Here is an 18,851-nt window from a genome sequence, read left to right as displayed (position 1 = left end):
GGCCACTCAAGAAGGAAGGAGAGCCAACGTGGGCAAAAGCAGAGCCCCACACCCCCAGGGCAGGAGCGGCCCCTGGGCAAGATCTTTCAGATCTACAAGGGCAACTTCACAGGGTCTGTGGAACCAGACCCCCTTGCCCCCACCCCCAGAAACCCACCCCAGGGTTCCTCCTTCTTGCCGCGGCCCCAGACAGCGGTCCTCACCACAGCGCCCAGCAGCACATCATGGGCATCACCCACCACCCCCGTGGCGCCTGCAGAGAACAAGCCAAGCCTGAGCAGAACAGACCCAGGGGATGGTCTCCCCTTCACCAGCCAAGGAGGGGGACTGAACACCACAGCAGCCTCCGGTGCCCCTTCCAGCCCACAGCCTGCCCCAGTGCCTTCTCAGCGCCCCCGTGGTGACCCACCGGGTGGCCCCAGCCTCAGTAACTCCTGGCTTGCTGACACCGCAGGTACCAGACCTTGGTCTGCCAGCTCTGGGGTCTTCACAGCCACCCGCGGGCCCACCCAGGCTGCCTTTGATGCCAGTGTCTCAGCCCCTTCCAGGGGGCTTCCTCAGGGAGCATCCACAACCCCACAGACCCCAGCCCGCCCCCCTGTTTACCGCACGGAGGAGGAGGCTGCAGCCACCTCCCCCGTGACCAGCAGAGCACCCAGTCCTCTCTCCACAGTGGTGTCCACGGCCACAGGGAACTTCCTCAACCGCCTAGTTCCCGCCGGGACCTGGAAGCCGGGAGCAGCAGGCAACATCTCCCACGTGGCTGAGGGGGACAAACCCCAGCACAGAGCCACCATCTGCCTGAGCAAGATGGATATCATCTGGGTGATCCTGGCCATCAGCGTGCCCATCTCCTCCTGTTGTAAGTGCTCTGCCTTCCCCCCGCCACCCCTCGCCCTCTCCCGCCTCACCTTGCTCACTCGCAAAACTGGGGTCCACTGGGCCCCAGAACTGGGCAGTCTCCACCCAGGGCTCTGCAAAACCTCCCAGCATCCCAGGAAACAGGGTCACAGGCAAGACCCTAGGGCATCCGTGCCTCTGTGTCTGCTGACCACAGAGCCTCGGCCCCCCAGGAGCTGGGGCCAGCCTTGGGGGCAGTCTAACCCACCCTGCATCTTGCAGAAAGGAGCACCCAACTGGAGAGGTGAGGTGGCTGTGGCCCCAGAGGCTGCGGTCCCCAGAGCTGGTAAGCAGCGGAGCTGGGATGGTGAGGGGTCAGAGCGCCTGTCGTCTTCACTGCCACCCCTTCTCACGGATTGTCCCCATAAATGCCAACACCAGGACTCCACAGGGCAACTGGGCTCTTCCATGTGTATAGACTCGAGGTGGCAAAGCCTTGACCTTCCGCTCCTCCTCCTCTCCCTTCTCCCCTTTTCTTTTCTCTCCCCCCCAACCCCCAAGAAAGAAAAAGGAGGAAATGGAACTTTTATCTGGCGAGGTCTGCTGGCCCTGGCGACAAACGTCATTCTTGTCACTGAAGTTAGACTTGAGTGCTATCTGTGAACATCATGCTCACCTGATGTTCCTGTTGAGCTGCTCATGGGTGGGGAAGCTGGATTCCGTGTGGCCCTCTGAGGTGGCCAGCACCCAGGGAGAAGACCTCTTCCAAAGCCACAAGGCCCCTCATGCTGCTGCCTGGCATGTTGGCCCCGGGTCAGGAGGCTGCCTCCCTGGGACTCGGTAAAGAATGGGCCTCACCTCACAGGACACCAGGCGTTCTTTATGTCTTTCCCACATACTGGGGGCTGGATTCTTAGAATTTCTCAGAATGGTTGTCCAGCTGCCCCCTGACCGCTCCCCAGGATGAGAAGACCCCCGCCCTCCCTCTCTGCGCAGCACATGCTCTTTGGCCTTTCGGGTTATGATCCCACAATTTCAGGAGATTGAACTATACTCCCTTGTCATTGCTACTCCACGGCCCTAAGCCTTACCCTTAAACCACGCCACTCAGCAGTGCACACGCGCGTACACACACACACACACACACACACACACACACACACACCAACAAACCAGATGGCTCCCAGGAACATGCTTCTCTTTCTACAAACTCGCACACACGTCTTCCTCAAGAGGACTATGCCTCTGTCTCTTGGCCCAGCGGTGGAGCCCGGGCTTGTTATCAGCTCTGTTCGTCTTCCTCACTTCCCTGTCTCCCCGTTTTAGCCCCCATCTCAAGAGGAACAAAAATCCCAAGGCTTTTCACAGGGGAGACTATTGGGCTGGGCCCCCCACACACCCCCACCCTGCAGCCTGTCTCATGCTGTGGGCTGTTTGCAGGGGGTGCTGGAAGGTTCTGCATGTAGCATGAATCATGGTTTCCACTCGGCAATGTACTCCAACAAGACCGCTTATAGTCTGAGTCTGAGTCTTTCCTGGGCGGCCAGCCTTCTTCCAGTGGACGAGCAAAGCAAACCGTGCCCGGCAGTAGTGGGGCACCTACTGCTGTCAGGAACCGTGCGGGGAGTCAGAGGCACCCGCCAGCAGGTTGTGTAGTATTTGCCTCATTCTTCTTTGATTGCTTCCTTATTCACCACTAAGAAATTTCATTTTAAAATGTGCCACAGTGCGTGGCTGTATCCATACTGGTTTTCATAAATGTACACACACACACACACACACACACGAAGTACATATGCCGTTGGCTAAAGAGCTGCCCCAAAGAGAAACGTGAATGTGAGCGTTTATACTTCTTTTGACAGTGTTATGTATGTGTTTGAATTGCGGATTCAGCTGTATTCTGATGGCTGACAGTATCAATGGCTAGAGAACCACGCATTTCACTAGTGTGCCTGGGCTTGTGCATTTCAATACTAGAAGATTCTGTAGCATGGTTCACCGAAAAGTGAATCGTTTGTTTCATTCCCTGAGTATTCGCTTCATTCTTCATTGAGCAGCGGTTTTGTCTCTGGCGAGGACACACGTGGGTTCTGACCACTGTGACCCCCACTCTGAAAACAGGATGGTGCTCAGAAAATGCAGAGCCATTCATCAGTCAGTCCTTGACCACGGCCACATCTCAGAAGGGACCCCACCCAGAGCGGCTTTTTCCATTCCTTACACGTGTCCAGGATGCTTCCGCTTGGAATCTCATCCTCCCATCCCTGATGCAGACTAGCCAGAGGAGGAAAGTAAGAGCAGACATCAGCAAACTGATCACCTGAGGTGCCTCTGGCTGCCCCCTCCCCCATTCCGGGGCACAGTAAGTCTCCAGGTGCTGTGGCTGCCCGGTTCCCCGCCACACGATGGGCAGCCTGAGCTGCTGGTAGAATCCGTGTGCTTCCAGGAAGCTTTCCCCAAGTGCTCGTCCTGTGCCAGGCACGAGGGAGTCAGAGGCATGCGGTCTGCCTCTCTCCCCAACTCCCAGAGCCCTCTCCACCACCAGGCACCCCTCACTGAGTAGGCCAACGCCACACCCACTTGGGTTCTGCAGTTCTAAGAAGACTCCCTCCTCTCCCCCAGCCCTCCTGCTATGTGTGAGTTCGCAGTTAGGTCAGATCTGGCTGCAAAGCTGGAAAGCCAGCCTACAGGCTGCCTAAAAATGCCAGCCAGGATGGGGCAGGTGCTAAGGATATAACGGAGTCCTTTGTGAAAGAAGATAAGGACGTGTGCTCAACATGGACTCCAGATAGCCCCTCGGAATCTCCGGCCCGACGCCCTTTTGCGCCTGTCTCACCTTTCCTCCAGTCGCCAGGGACACTCCCATAAGCTTCTCCACTCCTCGCTTCTACAGGGTCCCTGCCCAGCCCTGCCTGCTTCTTTCTACACATGGCTCCCTGTCCCCGGCTGTGGCCCGTGGCTCCTGTGGGGTCATTGTCATCTCAGAAGGACACGGATAGAGGAATCCTTGTCCACCTTCAGAATCTAAGGTGGCCAGCCAGGCTGTTTCCGCAATCCAGTCCTCCCTCCACTCACCAGGCCAGCAGACCCCTGCCAAGGCCCCATCTCTCAGACCTTCCCAGCTGGCGCCTCCGTGTGTCCGTCTGTCCTTACAGCCACAACTCCTTGCCAGTTTGCCTGCCGTTTCTGGAAGCCTGTCTCAGGCTCGGCAGACGGAAACTCCAGAGCCCCGGGCAGCCCTTCTGGCACGTAGGTGTGGCTGCGAAATAAAACTGAAACTGAACCAGAAATTAAGCATATTATTCAAATAATGATGATTTCATTATATGCATATATATAATGAAATCACTATATATATATACACACAAATATAATGAAATCACTATATATATATGGCTCTTGAATGATTTTCAAATTGATGTGAGGAACAGGATTGGCTCTTCCATCCCAATAGTTTGCCGACCCCTGGTCTATCTGCCCTGGTAACGTAGGTTTCCTCACCTCTGCCTGTTCAGACCACACTGGCCACAGTCCTGTTTCTCTGCACCCACCAGAAGCCAGAGTCCAGGGGCCCAGGGGGACACAGCACACTCCAGGCCTGCCCATGGAGGATGTCAGCAGTCCCACCTCAGGCTGGAAGGCTGTGTGTGTCTCCAGGCCTGAGAAATGCTTTGCCTCTTAAGCCATGCCGGTGTTTACATTCACACTGGTTTCTAGAAGTGCTCAGATAGGTGGGGGGTCGGGGGGTGGGGGGGGCAGTGGATCAGTGGCTCCTGAGCTGGTCTCTGCTGCCACCATCAGGAGGTACAGCACCACCATCCTGCTGGAGGCCCCTCTGCCTGGTGCCACCAGTGTCGCCAGCCCCTCCTATGTGTGGCACATCCATGCAGGAGAATACCTTCACTCAGGCCCCTGCGAAGCCAAGAGAGGGAGAGAGAGAGCTGAAAGCTATGCCAACTGCAGGTATTTGTTGGGGCCGAGTAGCGCCTCCTGCTGATCTGTCGTGTGAGGGTCTGGGAATACACCCTGCCCTGGAGCCGGGAGTAAATGCATCAATGCCCACAGAGTACCCAAGAGATACCTTCTCAGTATGCCAGTGAGGCCCTTGGTTAGGTGGTTAGTTGTGAATGGTTGTCAGATTTGAATATACATCTTTTTACTCATAGCCCCCCCCCCAAATGATTTTATATATATGATCTAAGAAATTCTGGGTCAGAATTATTCTTGACGGGCAGGCTTGTCTCCAAGGAGCTTGTGAGCCCATGAGAGGAGGAGCCTCAGTATAGGAGGACAGCCGGGATGTCATCGTGGCCAGTCTAGTGCCACGCCCACCCTCCCACAGCTCTTCTGTGTGCGTCCCAGCCCGGCCCCTGTGGCAGCCGCTGGGCCTTCTGCAGGCTCATTCCCAGCACCACCGTGGGGAGTCAGACAGTAGGTGCTCTCCCACCCCTAGCTACTGTCCCACCAGGTCCCCTTCCACTGCCTCAGGCAGGGGTGGGAGACCATCCCCTGCCCAGGGCCATTTGCATATTTAGATCATCATGCACAGGCCCGACTGGGCAAACATGCCATTCGCTCGCCCATAATTCTAATAGCTGGAACTGCTCTCTGGGATCTGTGGGATGTCAGCGGGTGTTGGTGATTTCTCAGCGGCTGTTCTCCACTCCTGCCCGACGACATCCCCATGGCTGCCTGTGCCCCTCAGCTTCGGGAGAGCGGGGGTCCCCGCATATTGGAACCATTAGACTAATCCTTTCCCTTCTCTGGCCTCAGGGTGCTCTCTGCAAAACAAAGGGATCCGTGGCCCTAACTTTTTAAACTTTAAATCTATGGGAGCCACTGAAGAGGGGGCAGGGTGTCATAGAAAGGCCCGGCTTGAGGAATAAAGCCACACACCTGCGTGCAACCCCAGCACTGCCACTCATGAGCACGCTACTGAACTTGAGCTAGTGTTTTCTCAGACAGGACCAACATCCGCTGTCTTCCTTCAGGCCCCTTGAGAAGCAGGCACCGAGGTGGGAATCAGCATGCCAGAGACTCATGTTGGGGAAACACCAGCAAAGGAGGGTTGTTTATAAACAGAAGGACGAAGGGCAAGGAGGGGCCTCACACCAGATACAGGCCTGACAGGTGTGAAACTGGAGACCCCAGAAGGATTGAGTAGAGGAGACTTGGAGTACCACGGGCTTCTGGGGAAGGTTCAGCAGCGGGGCAGATGAGAGCCGTCTGTGTGCACCCTGGTGCTGGACTCAGAAGTGTGGCAACGGGGCCTGTCAGCCAACTGTGCCTGCTCGGGGAGAGAATCGAGTGGGACATCTCTGTGGCCACACCCCTCACCTCATCATCCCATAATGCACGTACGCTCCTCATAACCGCCTTAGGAAGTCAGTGTTCATCAGAGAGGCAATGTGTATGTGTAAGACCCGGCCCTGGTGTTAAAACCACAGTGGAAATGGGGCCCGTCCTCGTCTAACTTCACCAATGAAAGTCAACATCAGCCCCAGGCCTGCTCCTATGAGACAGGAATTGGACAGCGAGGGCATGACCATCCTCACACAGTTCACAATGGTGGGCTAGTTGCAGAAGTTAGCCAATTGGAATTCTGCCTCAGAAATGCTCAGGACAGTTCTTGTGTTGTCCGTGGCAGCCCCTGCTGGGCTGTGCCATTAGGCAGGCCTCTCCTGGGTTTTATCCTCTCATCCTTATGAACCTTGGCCTCTGCTTGCTTGGGCAGTGTTTACAAATCTTTTTTAGAGCTGCTGATAAATACCCGAAGGGCACACCACTCCACATGCAGACCTTCCTTCTGCGCGAAGCCACTGCACTGTACTTGCTCTGTGGGCAGGAAGCCCGGGGCCTCTCATGCTCTGGTCTGGGTTCTGCTGCTGCCACCCTTCTGCTGCCCCTCTGGTGCCACCGCTTTCTGTCCTGGGATTGAGGAGGTTCAGCACATAGGAATCTCAGGGTCTGAAGGACATGCTTTACTACCTTGACATTGGTGAGATCCCCCTTCCTGCTTCTGAGGTGGCTCCGTTTATACCCAGGAGGATGGTCATCACAACTAACCCTGTGAACAGTCACTCACGACTGAACACACAATCCTATCAGCATCCTCCCCCACCTTCTCTTGCCTTGACCCATCGCCAAAAGCCGTTTGGGGTCGGTTACAAAGACTGTGGCTGGAAGAACCCTGTGAAGTCATGCATTGTACCACATCAGGCCTTGGTGCCCCAAGCCCCTCTTTCTACAGGCAGGCTGATGTCCAGGCGTCCAGGGAGCCCATGAAACGGTGCTTGAGAGACACTCAGAATTCCCTGTTAGAAATAAAGGCAGGAGCAGGGGGCTTGAAAACCCATAGATCGCTGAATGTTTGAGCTGAAGGGGATTTCAGAGATTCACTGGTATCTTTTTTTTCCAAGTTACTTAGAGGTCTCCCACCTTCTCTCCCTTCCTTTTTTTTTGAGCTTTTATATTTGAGTCTATCCTTCATTTAACGTTAAAACACTACTATAGTTGAATATTAAAACAAAAGCCATAGCGAGTAGTGAGCATATTATAATGACAGTCCTGCACTTATTCACTACTGCATATAAAATGCCAGCAGTGAGCGATGTTCACTGGCCCCCATTCAGAGGTCTGACACTGGACCCCCTCTGGGGTGGTGGTCATCATCCTCATGAGCTTCTCCATTGTAATGGCGCCGTCTTTCCTGGTTGGGATCAAAGTCCACCAGTTCTACTTGATCCATTTCAGCAGTCTCTTCGACTTCCTTACGCTCAGGCAGTTTTTCCAGCGGAGAGAGTTTATCGGGAGAGAGAAAGCCATTCTCGGGGAAGTTCACCTTAAATTCTCATGAGGTCTGCGATAAATTGGTGTGCTTTCATTTAGCACACATTTAATAGCTGCACAATCTGACCTGGGTGAGAAGTGATGACTGTGGGTCAGTTGTCAAGAGTAGATATTGGCTTTTGGAAGTGCTTCAACCAGCTGTGTGTCCATACACGTGAAAAGGTCTCCTCGTCTGGTAAAAGCAGCATGGTCCTTCTGATCTACAACAATAATACGATCTCCTGGCTCCAGGCTAGGCTCTCAGTCTCCTTCACCATGGAATGTTATCTTCTGGCCATCTTTTGTGCCTTTGTCAACATGAACTTCTGGAATCTTCTTCTCACTAACGATCTTCCTTCCATTGCGACTTTGACATCTATCTTTAGGGCTGATCCGTTCCCCGGGGCCCTGCACTCCACGCACAGATGGAAAGTGCTGCGCCATTCCAGGCCCTATCTGGTGGATTCGCATTTGCACTTAGGACAGCCCTCTCCTGCTCCTCTCTTACCGCCTCGGCCTTCGCGTGTGTCACAAATCACGTTCTTTTGCAGAGCTAGTTTTCTGGTTGCGCCATTATGCACGTCATCTAATGTTACTGAGAGTTGATGCACCGCGTTTTCCCCTCTCCTTTCTCTCTGCATCTGCCCGCCGCCCCCAAAGAGCGTGTCTGTCCGCGGTGAACTGAACCCACCGCCTGCTCCGCCCTCCTCGATGGCCGCCTTGGCCCTGTCATTCTCTTTCCTTTAAATCCTAGCACTTCAGATGCTTGAGAAATCTGTTTAAACTTCTCGCATTCGTTTGGATTCTTATCAGGATGGCACTTCAAGGCCAGTTTCCTGTAAGCTTTTATCAGCTTTTCCTGGGTGGCACTGGGTTTGACCCCCAAACATCATAGTCCGTGATTTCTTTCATCGTTTTCTACAACATTGAGTAGGCCCAGCCGGGGCAGGGGCATGAGAAGGAGCTGGTCACGGTGTGCAGTTTGGCACGCCTCTGCCTCTCCCGAAGTGTTCTGGAAAGTTCCCCTTCTCTCCCTTTGGTCCAGAGAGCTGCTTCTTCAAGTAGTTGAAATGGGGTAAGGAAGTGGGATTGGGGGTGGGGGTGGCGTTATGCCACTCAGCCGGAAAGACTGCTCATTTGGGCACACAACTCCCTGTCCAGGCCCCAGGCTGTCCAGCAATAGCCCCTCCCCCTGCATGTTCCAGGCATCCTGTGTTCGAACCGTGCCCAGTCTTGCGAGCCAGCGCAAAATGGGTTCTCATAGAAAGCTCTGGGCTGGGGATCAGGGAGCCTAGATTCTGCAGCTGTGCACGCCTCCACCCCCACCCGGTGTTAGCAACGTGGCCCACGGCAGGTTTGTGTCTCTGGTCTCCAGGTGTGGAACAAACCTGTGTGCCGGGAGAAGCTCACACTGGCTCAGTCCCCACTACACAGCGGGTGGGGAGGACCCCATTGACTCTTCCCACTGGGACCCCTCTACCTTGAGAAGCCTGGGAACCGTGCCAGTCGGGCTCACACACTCATGCTTTGCCCCTGCCAGCGTGTGTGCTTGGCAGTGTTGTGTCATGGTGGGATGCCACCTGAATCGCATGCGAATTGAAGAGTCACTTCATCCCAGCATGGGAAGCATCTGATACCCCAGCCCCTTCTCTTGGGCCAGGCTCTAACTGAGAAAAGAACACTTCCACTTCTCGAAATATTCCCCAGAACCCACTCTCGGGCTCTTTTGCTCTCCCAGCCCAGGCATCCAGGGACAAAGTGAAGAATGGAGAAGCCAGACAAGGGCCAATGGGCCTGGGATCTTGTCCCAAGCTCTGTATACGTCCCAACCCTGCCACTCGCAGACCTGCAAGTTCTGAGCGAGTCTGCTTCGTACTGGGGCCATCCTTGTCTCGCCTGTAGAATAAGGCGCGGTCTTTCCTGCTGAGTCCCTCTCCCACTCCTTACCCCATTCAACCACTTGAAGAAGCAGCTCTTTGGACAAAAGGGAGAGAAAATGGGAGACCTCTATGTAACTTGAAAAGAAATCGATACCAGTAAGTCTCTGAAATCCCCTCCAGCCCATACTTTCAGCGATCTCTGGGTTTTCAAAGCATTCTCCTTTTTTTTTTCTTTTTTTGTTAAGAGAAGCTGGAAAAATGAATGGTAAGCAAATGAGAACTCTGATCAAAGCAGATCCCGAGGAAAGGAAACTTGCCCCATCTCCTGCCCTTGTTAGGAGGCACGTCCAGGTTGAGGTGCCAGCAAGGTGGGCAGCTGGGAAGGCAGCGCCCAGATTTCTGAGAGCCCACAAGGACGTGGGGCTCAGCATTTACATCTGCCCCTGGCAGTGCACCTCCCTTTGGAGGGACCCAGCCAAGGTGGATGGCATTGACCTCCACTGCCCCCTGGTGGCTGTTTCCCCCTGTGATGACTCAGCCTGGCTCCCCCTGAGTTTGAGCCAACCCTGAGGCTCAGTCATGGGGAGCCGAGAGCAGCATCTACCTAGTCCTTGTGGATGGCTTCTGCCTGAGGACTTGTGTGCCGTGTGAGCCTGGATAGGCCAGCCACCTCTCTGCTGGAAGCCACTCTGTTCACACCTGGTTTAGCACCAGAGTGGCCCGTCTGAGCAGTGTGGGCTTAGCCAGTCTCTGATGCTGTAGCATGGTAATTCACAGCACACACTTCAGATCCTCTGTCTAGACCTGCTCATGGGCAAGTTCCCTCACCTCTCTGCAGCTCAGTGTTCCTGGCTATAAAACAGGAGCATAATCATGGGTAAGATAGAGGCTTGAGTGAAGTGATGTTCTAAAGTGCTCGGAACAGTCCCCAGCACATGAGTGCTGCCCAGCTGTACTGGCTACTGCTGTCCTGCCGGAGTGCTGCGGGGAGGAAAATGAGATGGTGAAACGAGATGGTGGCCGGAGCAGCCGTTTGATCACACACTGTGATTTGGGCTGTGATGGTCCCTCGGCCATCAGGGACCCTGTGTGGAAGTCGAGAGCTTCTTGTGTAACATTCCCTGTGCCCTACCTGCCTCTCTGCCACCCTCTCACTTTTACAACACCCCCTCCAAGCCAGCAGGCAACCTAGAGCACGCCTGTCATTGTCTGCAGGCCAGCTCCGGGGCTAACTCCATGCAAACTCGAGGACCAGGACTGTGTGTCCACAGATATCCCCAGGGAACATCTAAACCTGTGACCCACGCCCTGTGGATACAACTTCTAAACCCTGTGACCTCATCTCACACCTCACTCCCCGCGCCCACACCATTTCCACCACGCTGGCCTTTCCTCATCTCCTCACATATAAGGAGTCGTCCCCACCGCAGGCCCTTTGCACATGCGACCTTGCTGTCTAGGACATAGTGCCCGGTTCTCCACACACCTGGCTCCGTCCTCACGGTCCAACCTCAGCGGGCGGGCCTTTCATGAAGACGGAAACATGCTCGGCCCCCCACTCCCACTCCGGCCTCTCACTCTGTCCTGTTTTGTTGCCTTGGGGCACTCTAGATTTACCTCGTTTGCTCATTTTGTTGATTATGTATTGTCCGACCCCCTCTCCCCCCATTAGAATGGGAGCTCATGCAAGCAGGGGGGTCTTGTCTCCCTGGTACACTCCTCTCTCCCCACCACTTACATCAGTTCCTGGCACAAAGTAGGCAGTGAGCCTATGTATGTATTTGTTGAAGAATGAATGTGGGACCATCGCAGCCCCACCTGGGAGCTTGGCTTGGTTCCCTGGTGATGGTGGCTCTGTCCATCGGTGGGGCCTCCCTCTCGGCTCTCTGATGTGCCCTCTCTCCACAGCTGTCTTGCTGACAGTGTGCTGCCTGAGACGGAAGAAGAAGACGGCCAACCCGGAGAACAACCTGAGCTACTGGAACAACGCCATCACCATGGACTACTTCAACAAGCATGCTGTGGAGCTGCCCAGGGAGATCCAGTCCCTGGAGACCTCAGAGGTACGGAGCCCACACCAACGAGGCCCCCAGGAGTGCGGGGCTGCTGCAGGGGCAAGTGGGAGTGGGGGGAGCATGGGACCGAGAGAGAGGTAGGGGGGAGGGCGCTGGCATCTCCGCTGTGCTCTGGGCATCTGCCTTGGCAACACAGCCAGGGGCAGCCATAAGGACTCCTTGATGGGGGGCTCTGTAGCTCAGCTTTCTGTGCACATGCGAGTGTGGGAAGTCCTGTTTCTGGAACGTCCAGTTTCTGGAAACAAGCCAGCAAGTATTAGTGGAGGACCCATTCCGTGGCCTGCACATCTGGAGGATGTGAGGATTAGCGCGTGTTCTCAAGGAGCTCAGACTCCGGGATATGGTAGGGCGCAGCCCCCACGCACCATCCAGAGTCAACACAAACTGGGAAACAGAAGGAGAGTTACCTAGAACCATTGAAACTCGGGAGGAAGCAGTTGATTCCGACTGGGTGAATCATGTCAGCCTTTACAGGGGAGATGCCAGGGAGAGGAAACAGGGTCTGAAGAGGCAGAGTAAGGCAAGGTGCTCTCGACAAGCCTGCCTGAATGATGGTGGGCATGGTGCCAGGTGCAAGTGTCAACGGAGAGTGTGCACTGGGCCAGGGAGAGTTTGCCCAACACACTGGGCTGACCAATGGGAACTGGGCTTTGACCCCAGGTCTCTCTGGCCACAGAAGCTGGGCTCCTTCTACGCTCACACGGAAGGCGGGGCAGAAACCAGAGAAGCAGGAAAGGGAGATGGAGGCCCGGTTTCTGCACAGCTGTGAATGAAGTATTATGGAATTTGGACTTCATTCTCAGGCAACAAAGCGTCATGGAAATTTTTGAGCTGCTGGGGGATTCCAATTGAGAAAGATTGAGCTGTGGCCAGTGAAGACACTCCACAGGCACATCTGACCGCCCCTAACTTCACAAGGGGGTGGAAGGATCAAACATCAGCCAAGCCATCACCTTCCAACTGTCTTTACCCATTCTAACACCTACCACCCCTCACACGATTCTCAGTACCCTACTTCTCAGTGAGGTTCCATAACTTTTCACATTGGCCTCACAGAGCTCACAGGCAATACATGAGATTGTGGGGTTCATTAGGGAAGTTGACAGGTTACAATTCAAGATCCAAAATGGTCAGGACAGCCTCTTTTCAGCCATACCCACAGGCAGGTCTCTCCCTAGTCCTAGGCCTCTCAGCCACAGGCCCCTGGGCCTCTCCCCTGCCCAGACAATGTTACAAACACTCTTTGAGGGTTGCTAAGAAAGACCTAAAGGGAAGGCCACTCTGCAATAAGCCTTAGCCCAGAGTGTTGGCCTCTAGTTCCATACGTCAGCAAACCTACCTAACGTCTCCAATTAAGTGCCTAGAGGTACCCCACTCCACAAGACGGTCCCCTGCCAGGTTTTCACCTTTGCTTGTCTGGTAGGCCAGGAAGCCCCCCTCGCTATTTCATGCTACTATCACTCCTCTGGCACCTGTCACTCACAGCTTTCTGTCCCTGGATCAAGGAGGTCCCATGTGCAGGGATCTCAGATTCAAAGCATGCACCCTCCTCCTGGCTGGTCTTGCTTGATGCTAGTGAGATCCGCCTTCCTGCTGCTGAGGTGGCTCAGTTCACTCCCAGCAGGATGGCAAAATTGACTAATCCTCACATTAGAGTTACAAGTCTTTGCAATCACAGTTAACTTTGTGAACAGTCACTCACAACTGAGTCATACACCCTACTTTCTCTTACCCGGACCCATCAAAATGGCAAAAGCCATTTGGTGGGAGTTACACAGACTAAGGAGAGAAGAGTCATTCATTACCTCACGAGAGGTGACCAGTGAATGGATTCGATGGGTGGGTGAATGGCTGCATGGACGCACAGAAAGGCAGACTAGAAATAGGTAGATCACCTAGGCTGCCATTGAGATGTCCCAGGAGAAAGATGGTGGGCATCTGAATTAAGGCCATGAGAGTGGAGAAGAGTTCTTTTGGATGTGCAGTCCACCTCTGCCCCTGTAGACCTTGGCCCACAGCAACCTGGGTGAGCTTTTATTGGCACGAATGGGTTTTACCATTCCTTTGTTCAAAACCCTTCAGTATCTCCCCATTGCTACAAGGTGCCATAAGACAAGGCCCTGGCCAAACTCTCCAACCTCATGCCCCTTTTCCACTCACGTGCTATTCTTTTTGCTTCTCCGTGGCACTACATCACGTCCACTCCTGGCCTGTGCATGAGCTCTGGCCTCTCCTAGAATGTTCTGTCTCCCCCACTCCCCAGGACCCCTTCCTCATGTCCACCTCAATACCACCCACTATTTGGGGCCCAATTTATGTGTCACCTCTTCAGGGAGGTCATCCCTGACCTACAAGCTCGCCCCACTCTGCTCTCATATGGTCCGGGTGCCCTGTGCTGGCACATCCCAGCACTTACTAGAATTGTGATGACGCGATGTCTAGTCTAATACCTGTTTAATATCACTGCCCATTAGAATAGCCAGTTGCCCCCACATCAGTAACACCACTGTATCTGGTCTAATTCATTAGGGCCTGATAGGACAGAACAGAACTGCCCCCATAGGATTTCCAAGGCTGTGGTCTTTATGGAAGGACTGCTACGTCTTCCTCCTACAGATCTGCTGGTGGATTCAAACCATTGACGTCTTGGTTAGACAAGGAGTGCTCAACTACTATGCCACCAAGATGCTCCTGCAATAAACAGCACTGGAGGTGGGCATATCTCACCTCCTCTGGCTTCCCAGTTGCCACAAGGCAGGCGCCTAACAAATCTCCAGGGCCCATACTCCTTTACCTGTTCTGACACCACCGCTTCCTCCCACCTCACTCTACATCTAAGCCGAGCTCACTAATCTGTTGTGATGGCCACCCAGACTTCACAGGAAATACTCATAATGGAGAGGTTGATTAGGAAGTCAGGCTCAGCAGACAGGAAGGAGAGCAGTCATTGTGCGCCTCAGCCAGCCGCCAAGCCAGCTCCAGGCCTCAGTGCCCAGCTCCACGGACGGGAGGGATGTCGTCAGTGGCCAGGTAACTGAAATCAACCTGCAGCCCTCACTCCCTTCCCTGAAGACCAGGCCTGTCTCACTCAGCCCGAAGCTCCAACTCTCAAATCACACAGTTAATCCTACTAGCAAACTCAGCCTCCATCCTGTGTTTCTTATTAGCATACATTATCCAGGGTCCTGCTTCATGAGCATAAATTATCAGGTGTAGCCCAAGGGCCTCACCAGAAAGAATGTAGTCCAGTCACTCTGGAAATGCAAGCAGCTTGGAGCTACCTGTTAGGACAGTGGGAAGAGCCAAACAAATTCCTTATTTCACACCTCTCTTCCTTCAGGTCTCTGTTCCAATGTTACCTCTTCCTGGAAGCCCTCCCTGACTGCTCTTCACCAATTTAAATGCCCCCGGTCCCTTTGTTAGTCATAGCTCTCCATGCTTGTCTTTTCTTTCTATATATGGCTCTCTTCTTGCATTTTGTTGGGGTTTTTTTTTACATTTTTATTGGCACATAATCCACGTATCATACAATAGTTCAATCATATCAAGAATTGTACAATCATCACCACAATTAATTTTTAGAACTCACCCCCTCCTCCCCTACCCATGGTTAAATGGCCTTTAACGTGAGCTGTGTAATCACCATCAGTTCTAGTTCCGTGCTGCTTTGCTTCCGCGTGCTCCTTGCCCTCCAACTCTGCCTGGTTCTCTCTCTGTTGGCTGATTTGTCCTCCCTCTCTGCTCCAAGAGAAGGTGCCTGCAGGCAGGAACCTCTTTTGTTCTGGCCACTGCTCTATCCCCAGCACCTAGCTCCTGGCCTGGTAGAGACTTTGGAAAATGTGTATAAATTATGTTTACTCTGAGTTAGCCCAACCCATGGGAGATTCAAAAAAAACCAAACATGTTTGACCGAAGGACAAACAGAGGGACAGGCTTCCTGAAGACAGTGAGCTTTAGTGTGGCCAGTGCATGTCTTGCATGGCAGAAAGCATGCCAGTCCATTGCCGTAGTGAGGGGCAGCACAGGGAAGCTAGCAGGGGAGCTCACCTGCTGCACTACTTCAGCAAAATAGTCAGTGGAGTGAGAGTGCAGGCTAGTGCTTTTGAGTGGACAGGAGCTCATTCTGTGGCTCAGTTTTCAGCCAAACCACAGACAGGTCTGTAAAGGGAACACTGATGATGCTGTCAGGTAAGTGGTGGACTGCTAACCACAAGCAAGGTTGGTAGTTCAAACCCACTAGCCAGTTCTTGGGAGAAGGCTGAGGCTTTCTGCACCCATCAAGATTAACAGCCTTAGGAGTTGGAATCAGCTCGATGGGAGTGGGTTTCTAGACGAAGAACAATCGTATTAAGAAGATGCAACCACTTGAGATCAAAAGTAGCTCTTACCCAACGGGATGAAGTTCAGAAGTGACTTAGGAAAGGAGGAGGAATGGAAAGTGGCAACGCAGGGTGGAAGTAGGATAAGTGATAGTACCATCGGTGACATGAAACAAAATGTGTATGAACTGCTGACTGGAAAACCGATCTGCTCTGAAAACCTCCACCCAAGTCACAGTGAAAGGCTTTTGAAACGCATGAAAGAAAAGGCCCTGCCCTGCTCCGGCGGCATCCAGGTTAGTGTACACACACCCACACACACTCACCACCACCACCACCACCACACACACACAGACACATACACACACCTGCCTGCCTTGCGCATGCGCCCTAGAGCCAGCCCAGCGGCCACTGCTGGGCTCAGAGCTGCTCCCTTCCCAGCAGGTTCACTCCCCTCCTTCTGGTGCTCTGAGAATACCTCTCCATTCTTCCAGCCCGCTGGGCTCACACTGGCAACACTGATGACACTGATTACCCTCCTTGAGGGCAAAGGAAGCCGCTGCCAGGAGGCGTGCCCAGAGCCAGGATGGCGGCAGCTGGCCCTCAGGCAGCCCACGGACCATCCAGACTGATCACAGGGGCACGGGCTTTGCCTAAGCAGATGTCGCTGGGGACTCACTCCCCTTCTGTGCTGATGACCGCAGTGAGACACAAACCAGGCCTGGGGAGAGAATCGAGCAGCCCAAGGTGCTCGGAAACTTTTCCACTCGCTCCTCACCCCCCACCCCTCCTACCATCTCCCTCCTGCCCACCCTCCCTTACTCCTCTACCTTCCGCCTTCCTCCTCTCCATCCTCCTGTTGTCTTCCTCTGTTTGCCTCCAGTATTCCAAATCGTCAGTTGCCTTTGTTCACCTGTGAATGAAACAACCCCGAGTGGCTTGCCCCTATTGGAAACTTGCTTAGGAGAACAAGCAGTCTCCAAGCCCTGCCCCCAGTCCAAGCCTGGCCCAGGGCTCCTGTCCCCTCCTTAGCATGCTGCCTCATAGGGCTGGCCCCATTGCCCCTTTCTGATGGCCAGTCAGCCAATTCCACTGGGGGAAGAAAGCCTTGTCTTCCAAGGCATGTTAGGAACAAAGGCTTTTCTCCAGTTATTATCCACAGAGCCATGCATGGCCTGCATGAATTAGGTCGTGTGTGTTGTGTTTAACAATAACCTTGAGAAAATTAAACACGGCTTGTTAAAACGAAGACATTTCTAAGCAAGCCTGCCATAAGCCGATTAAGCATACGCCTGTTGTTGAATCTTAAACCTGGAATGACCTGCAGGTCCCGAGACGTTGACTGTTTAGCATCAGGACATGCTATGACTGCCAGCCCCCTGCACTCAAGCTGGCGCTGAATTTGAGCGCCTCGGGTAAATGGTGGAATCAACCCCACTCACATCAGGTCGATTCTGACCCCTAGTGGCCCTTGAGGACTGAGTAGAAGGGCCCCAGAGGGTTCTCAAGACTACAAATCTTTATGGCTTATTCACACCGCCAACCTTGTAGCCAGTGGTCGAGCACTGGTGCATCATCTGCCATGTAGCTGCCTACCAATGCTTGAAGGCCATGCAAAGTATGACCACCGCACCCAAGACACTCGGCTGCCTTCTGATTCCGTGCAGACAGGCGGACTTTCTCCTACAGACCCATGTCTCCTCAGCTCCCCACAGCTGGTGTCGCAGGGAACTTGGCCACCCTGGTGACCGGGCTCTGGGAGACCAGTGTTGAGAGAATGTGACACAGGCGCTGGCAGGTAGGTGGCAGGAGAGGACTGAGGGGCAAGGCTAGGGTATGTTCCAGGAGGGAACACAGTGAGGGCTGGCTAAGCCCAGAGGGCTGGGAAAGAGCGGCAGGCAGGGTGTGCAGGCCCTGGGGACCTGCCGGTGCACACGCTGAGTGCTGTGAGCCAACGGGAACAAGGAGACAGCGCCATCGCCAGCAGGCCGGGGTGAGGGTGCCTGCGATAGGGAAGTCTCCGAGAGAGCACGTCTGCACTCCGTGGGCGTGCAGGAAATGGTTTACTAAACAACTGCGTGCTGAGATACACGAACGAGCCTGTGTGAGGGTTTCTTTAATAGCCTCAGCCTCAGCAGCGCCCCCAGCTGACTAGTCTCCTCCTCTCTCTCTCCAGGACCAGCTCTCGGAGCCCCGGTCCCCGGCCAACGGCGACTACAGGGACACTGGGATGGTCCTGGTGAACCCCTTCTGTCAGGAAACGCTGTTTGTGGGGAACGACCAAGTGTCTGAGATCTAAATGCAGCGGCCAGCCCTCTTCGTCTCTAAATGATAAATATACAAATACACATCTATATTATAAATATAACCTTTGTGTAACCCTGACTTAATGAGAAACATTTTCAGCTTTCTTTTCCTAAGACTTGTCAACATCTTTTTTATAAGTGTGGTTTAAAGAAACTTTACAGAATGATTCTTGGCTTTATAAAATAAAGGTATTTCTAAGCAAAGCAGTTGCATTGATTGCTTCTCTTGATAACAGTGCTTGAGCCAGTAGGGGTCCCAGCAGCCCCAGGCAGGTGAGGTAAGAGCCTAGCCTCCTACTTAGAGTGGTTCTCAACCTTCCTCATGCCGCGACCCTTTCAGACAGTTCCTCATGTTGTGGTGACCGCCAACCAGAAAATTATTTTCGTGGCTACTTCATCACTGTCATTTTGCTACTGTGATGAATCAGGCGACACCTGTGATGAAAGGGTTGTTCGACCCCCAAAGGGGTCTCGACCCACAGGTTAAGAACCACTGCTCTAGAACTTTAAAGTGGTGCAGTGATCAAGTGTGGTTCTTGAAGCTCAGAGTCCTCATGGTTTGATGTGACCTGTTCCCTGCCCCTTTGTATGCACAGCAGTGAG

General features: G+C 53.7%; 1 protein-coding gene and 1 pseudogene across 1 annotated transcript in view; one reads left to right on the top strand and one right to left on the bottom strand.

Moving 5' to 3' along the window:
- TMEM108 (transmembrane protein 108) overlaps positions 1 to 18,452 on the top strand; it is a 376,751-nt gene extending 358,299 nt beyond the window's left edge. The window contains exons 5-7 of the mRNA XM_045297803.1: positions 6 to 862; positions 11,457 to 11,611; positions 18,119 to 18,452. Coding sequence (XP_045153738.1) covers positions 6 to 862; positions 11,457 to 11,611; positions 18,119 to 18,241 — 1,135 coding nt within the window. The 3' untranslated portion in view covers positions 18,242 to 18,452. The remainder of the gene's footprint in view (positions 1 to 5; positions 863 to 11,456; positions 11,612 to 18,118) is intronic.
- On the bottom strand, positions 7,469 to 8,580 carry LOC105979805 (annotated as a pseudogene).
- Positions 18,453 to 18,851: the final 399 nt, after the last annotated feature.

This window comes from Echinops telfairi, unplaced genomic scaffold (assembly GCF_000313985.2).
Source record: "Echinops telfairi isolate 266 unplaced genomic scaffold, ASM31398v2 ScPeMD7_7422;HRSCAF=8460, whole genome shotgun sequence".
In the NCBI taxonomy this organism is placed as follows: domain Eukaryota; kingdom Metazoa; phylum Chordata; class Mammalia; order Afrosoricida; family Tenrecidae; genus Echinops; species Echinops telfairi.
The sequence above is the reverse complement of the archived record's forward strand: the minus strand, read 5'-3'. Positions and strand labels throughout refer to the sequence as shown.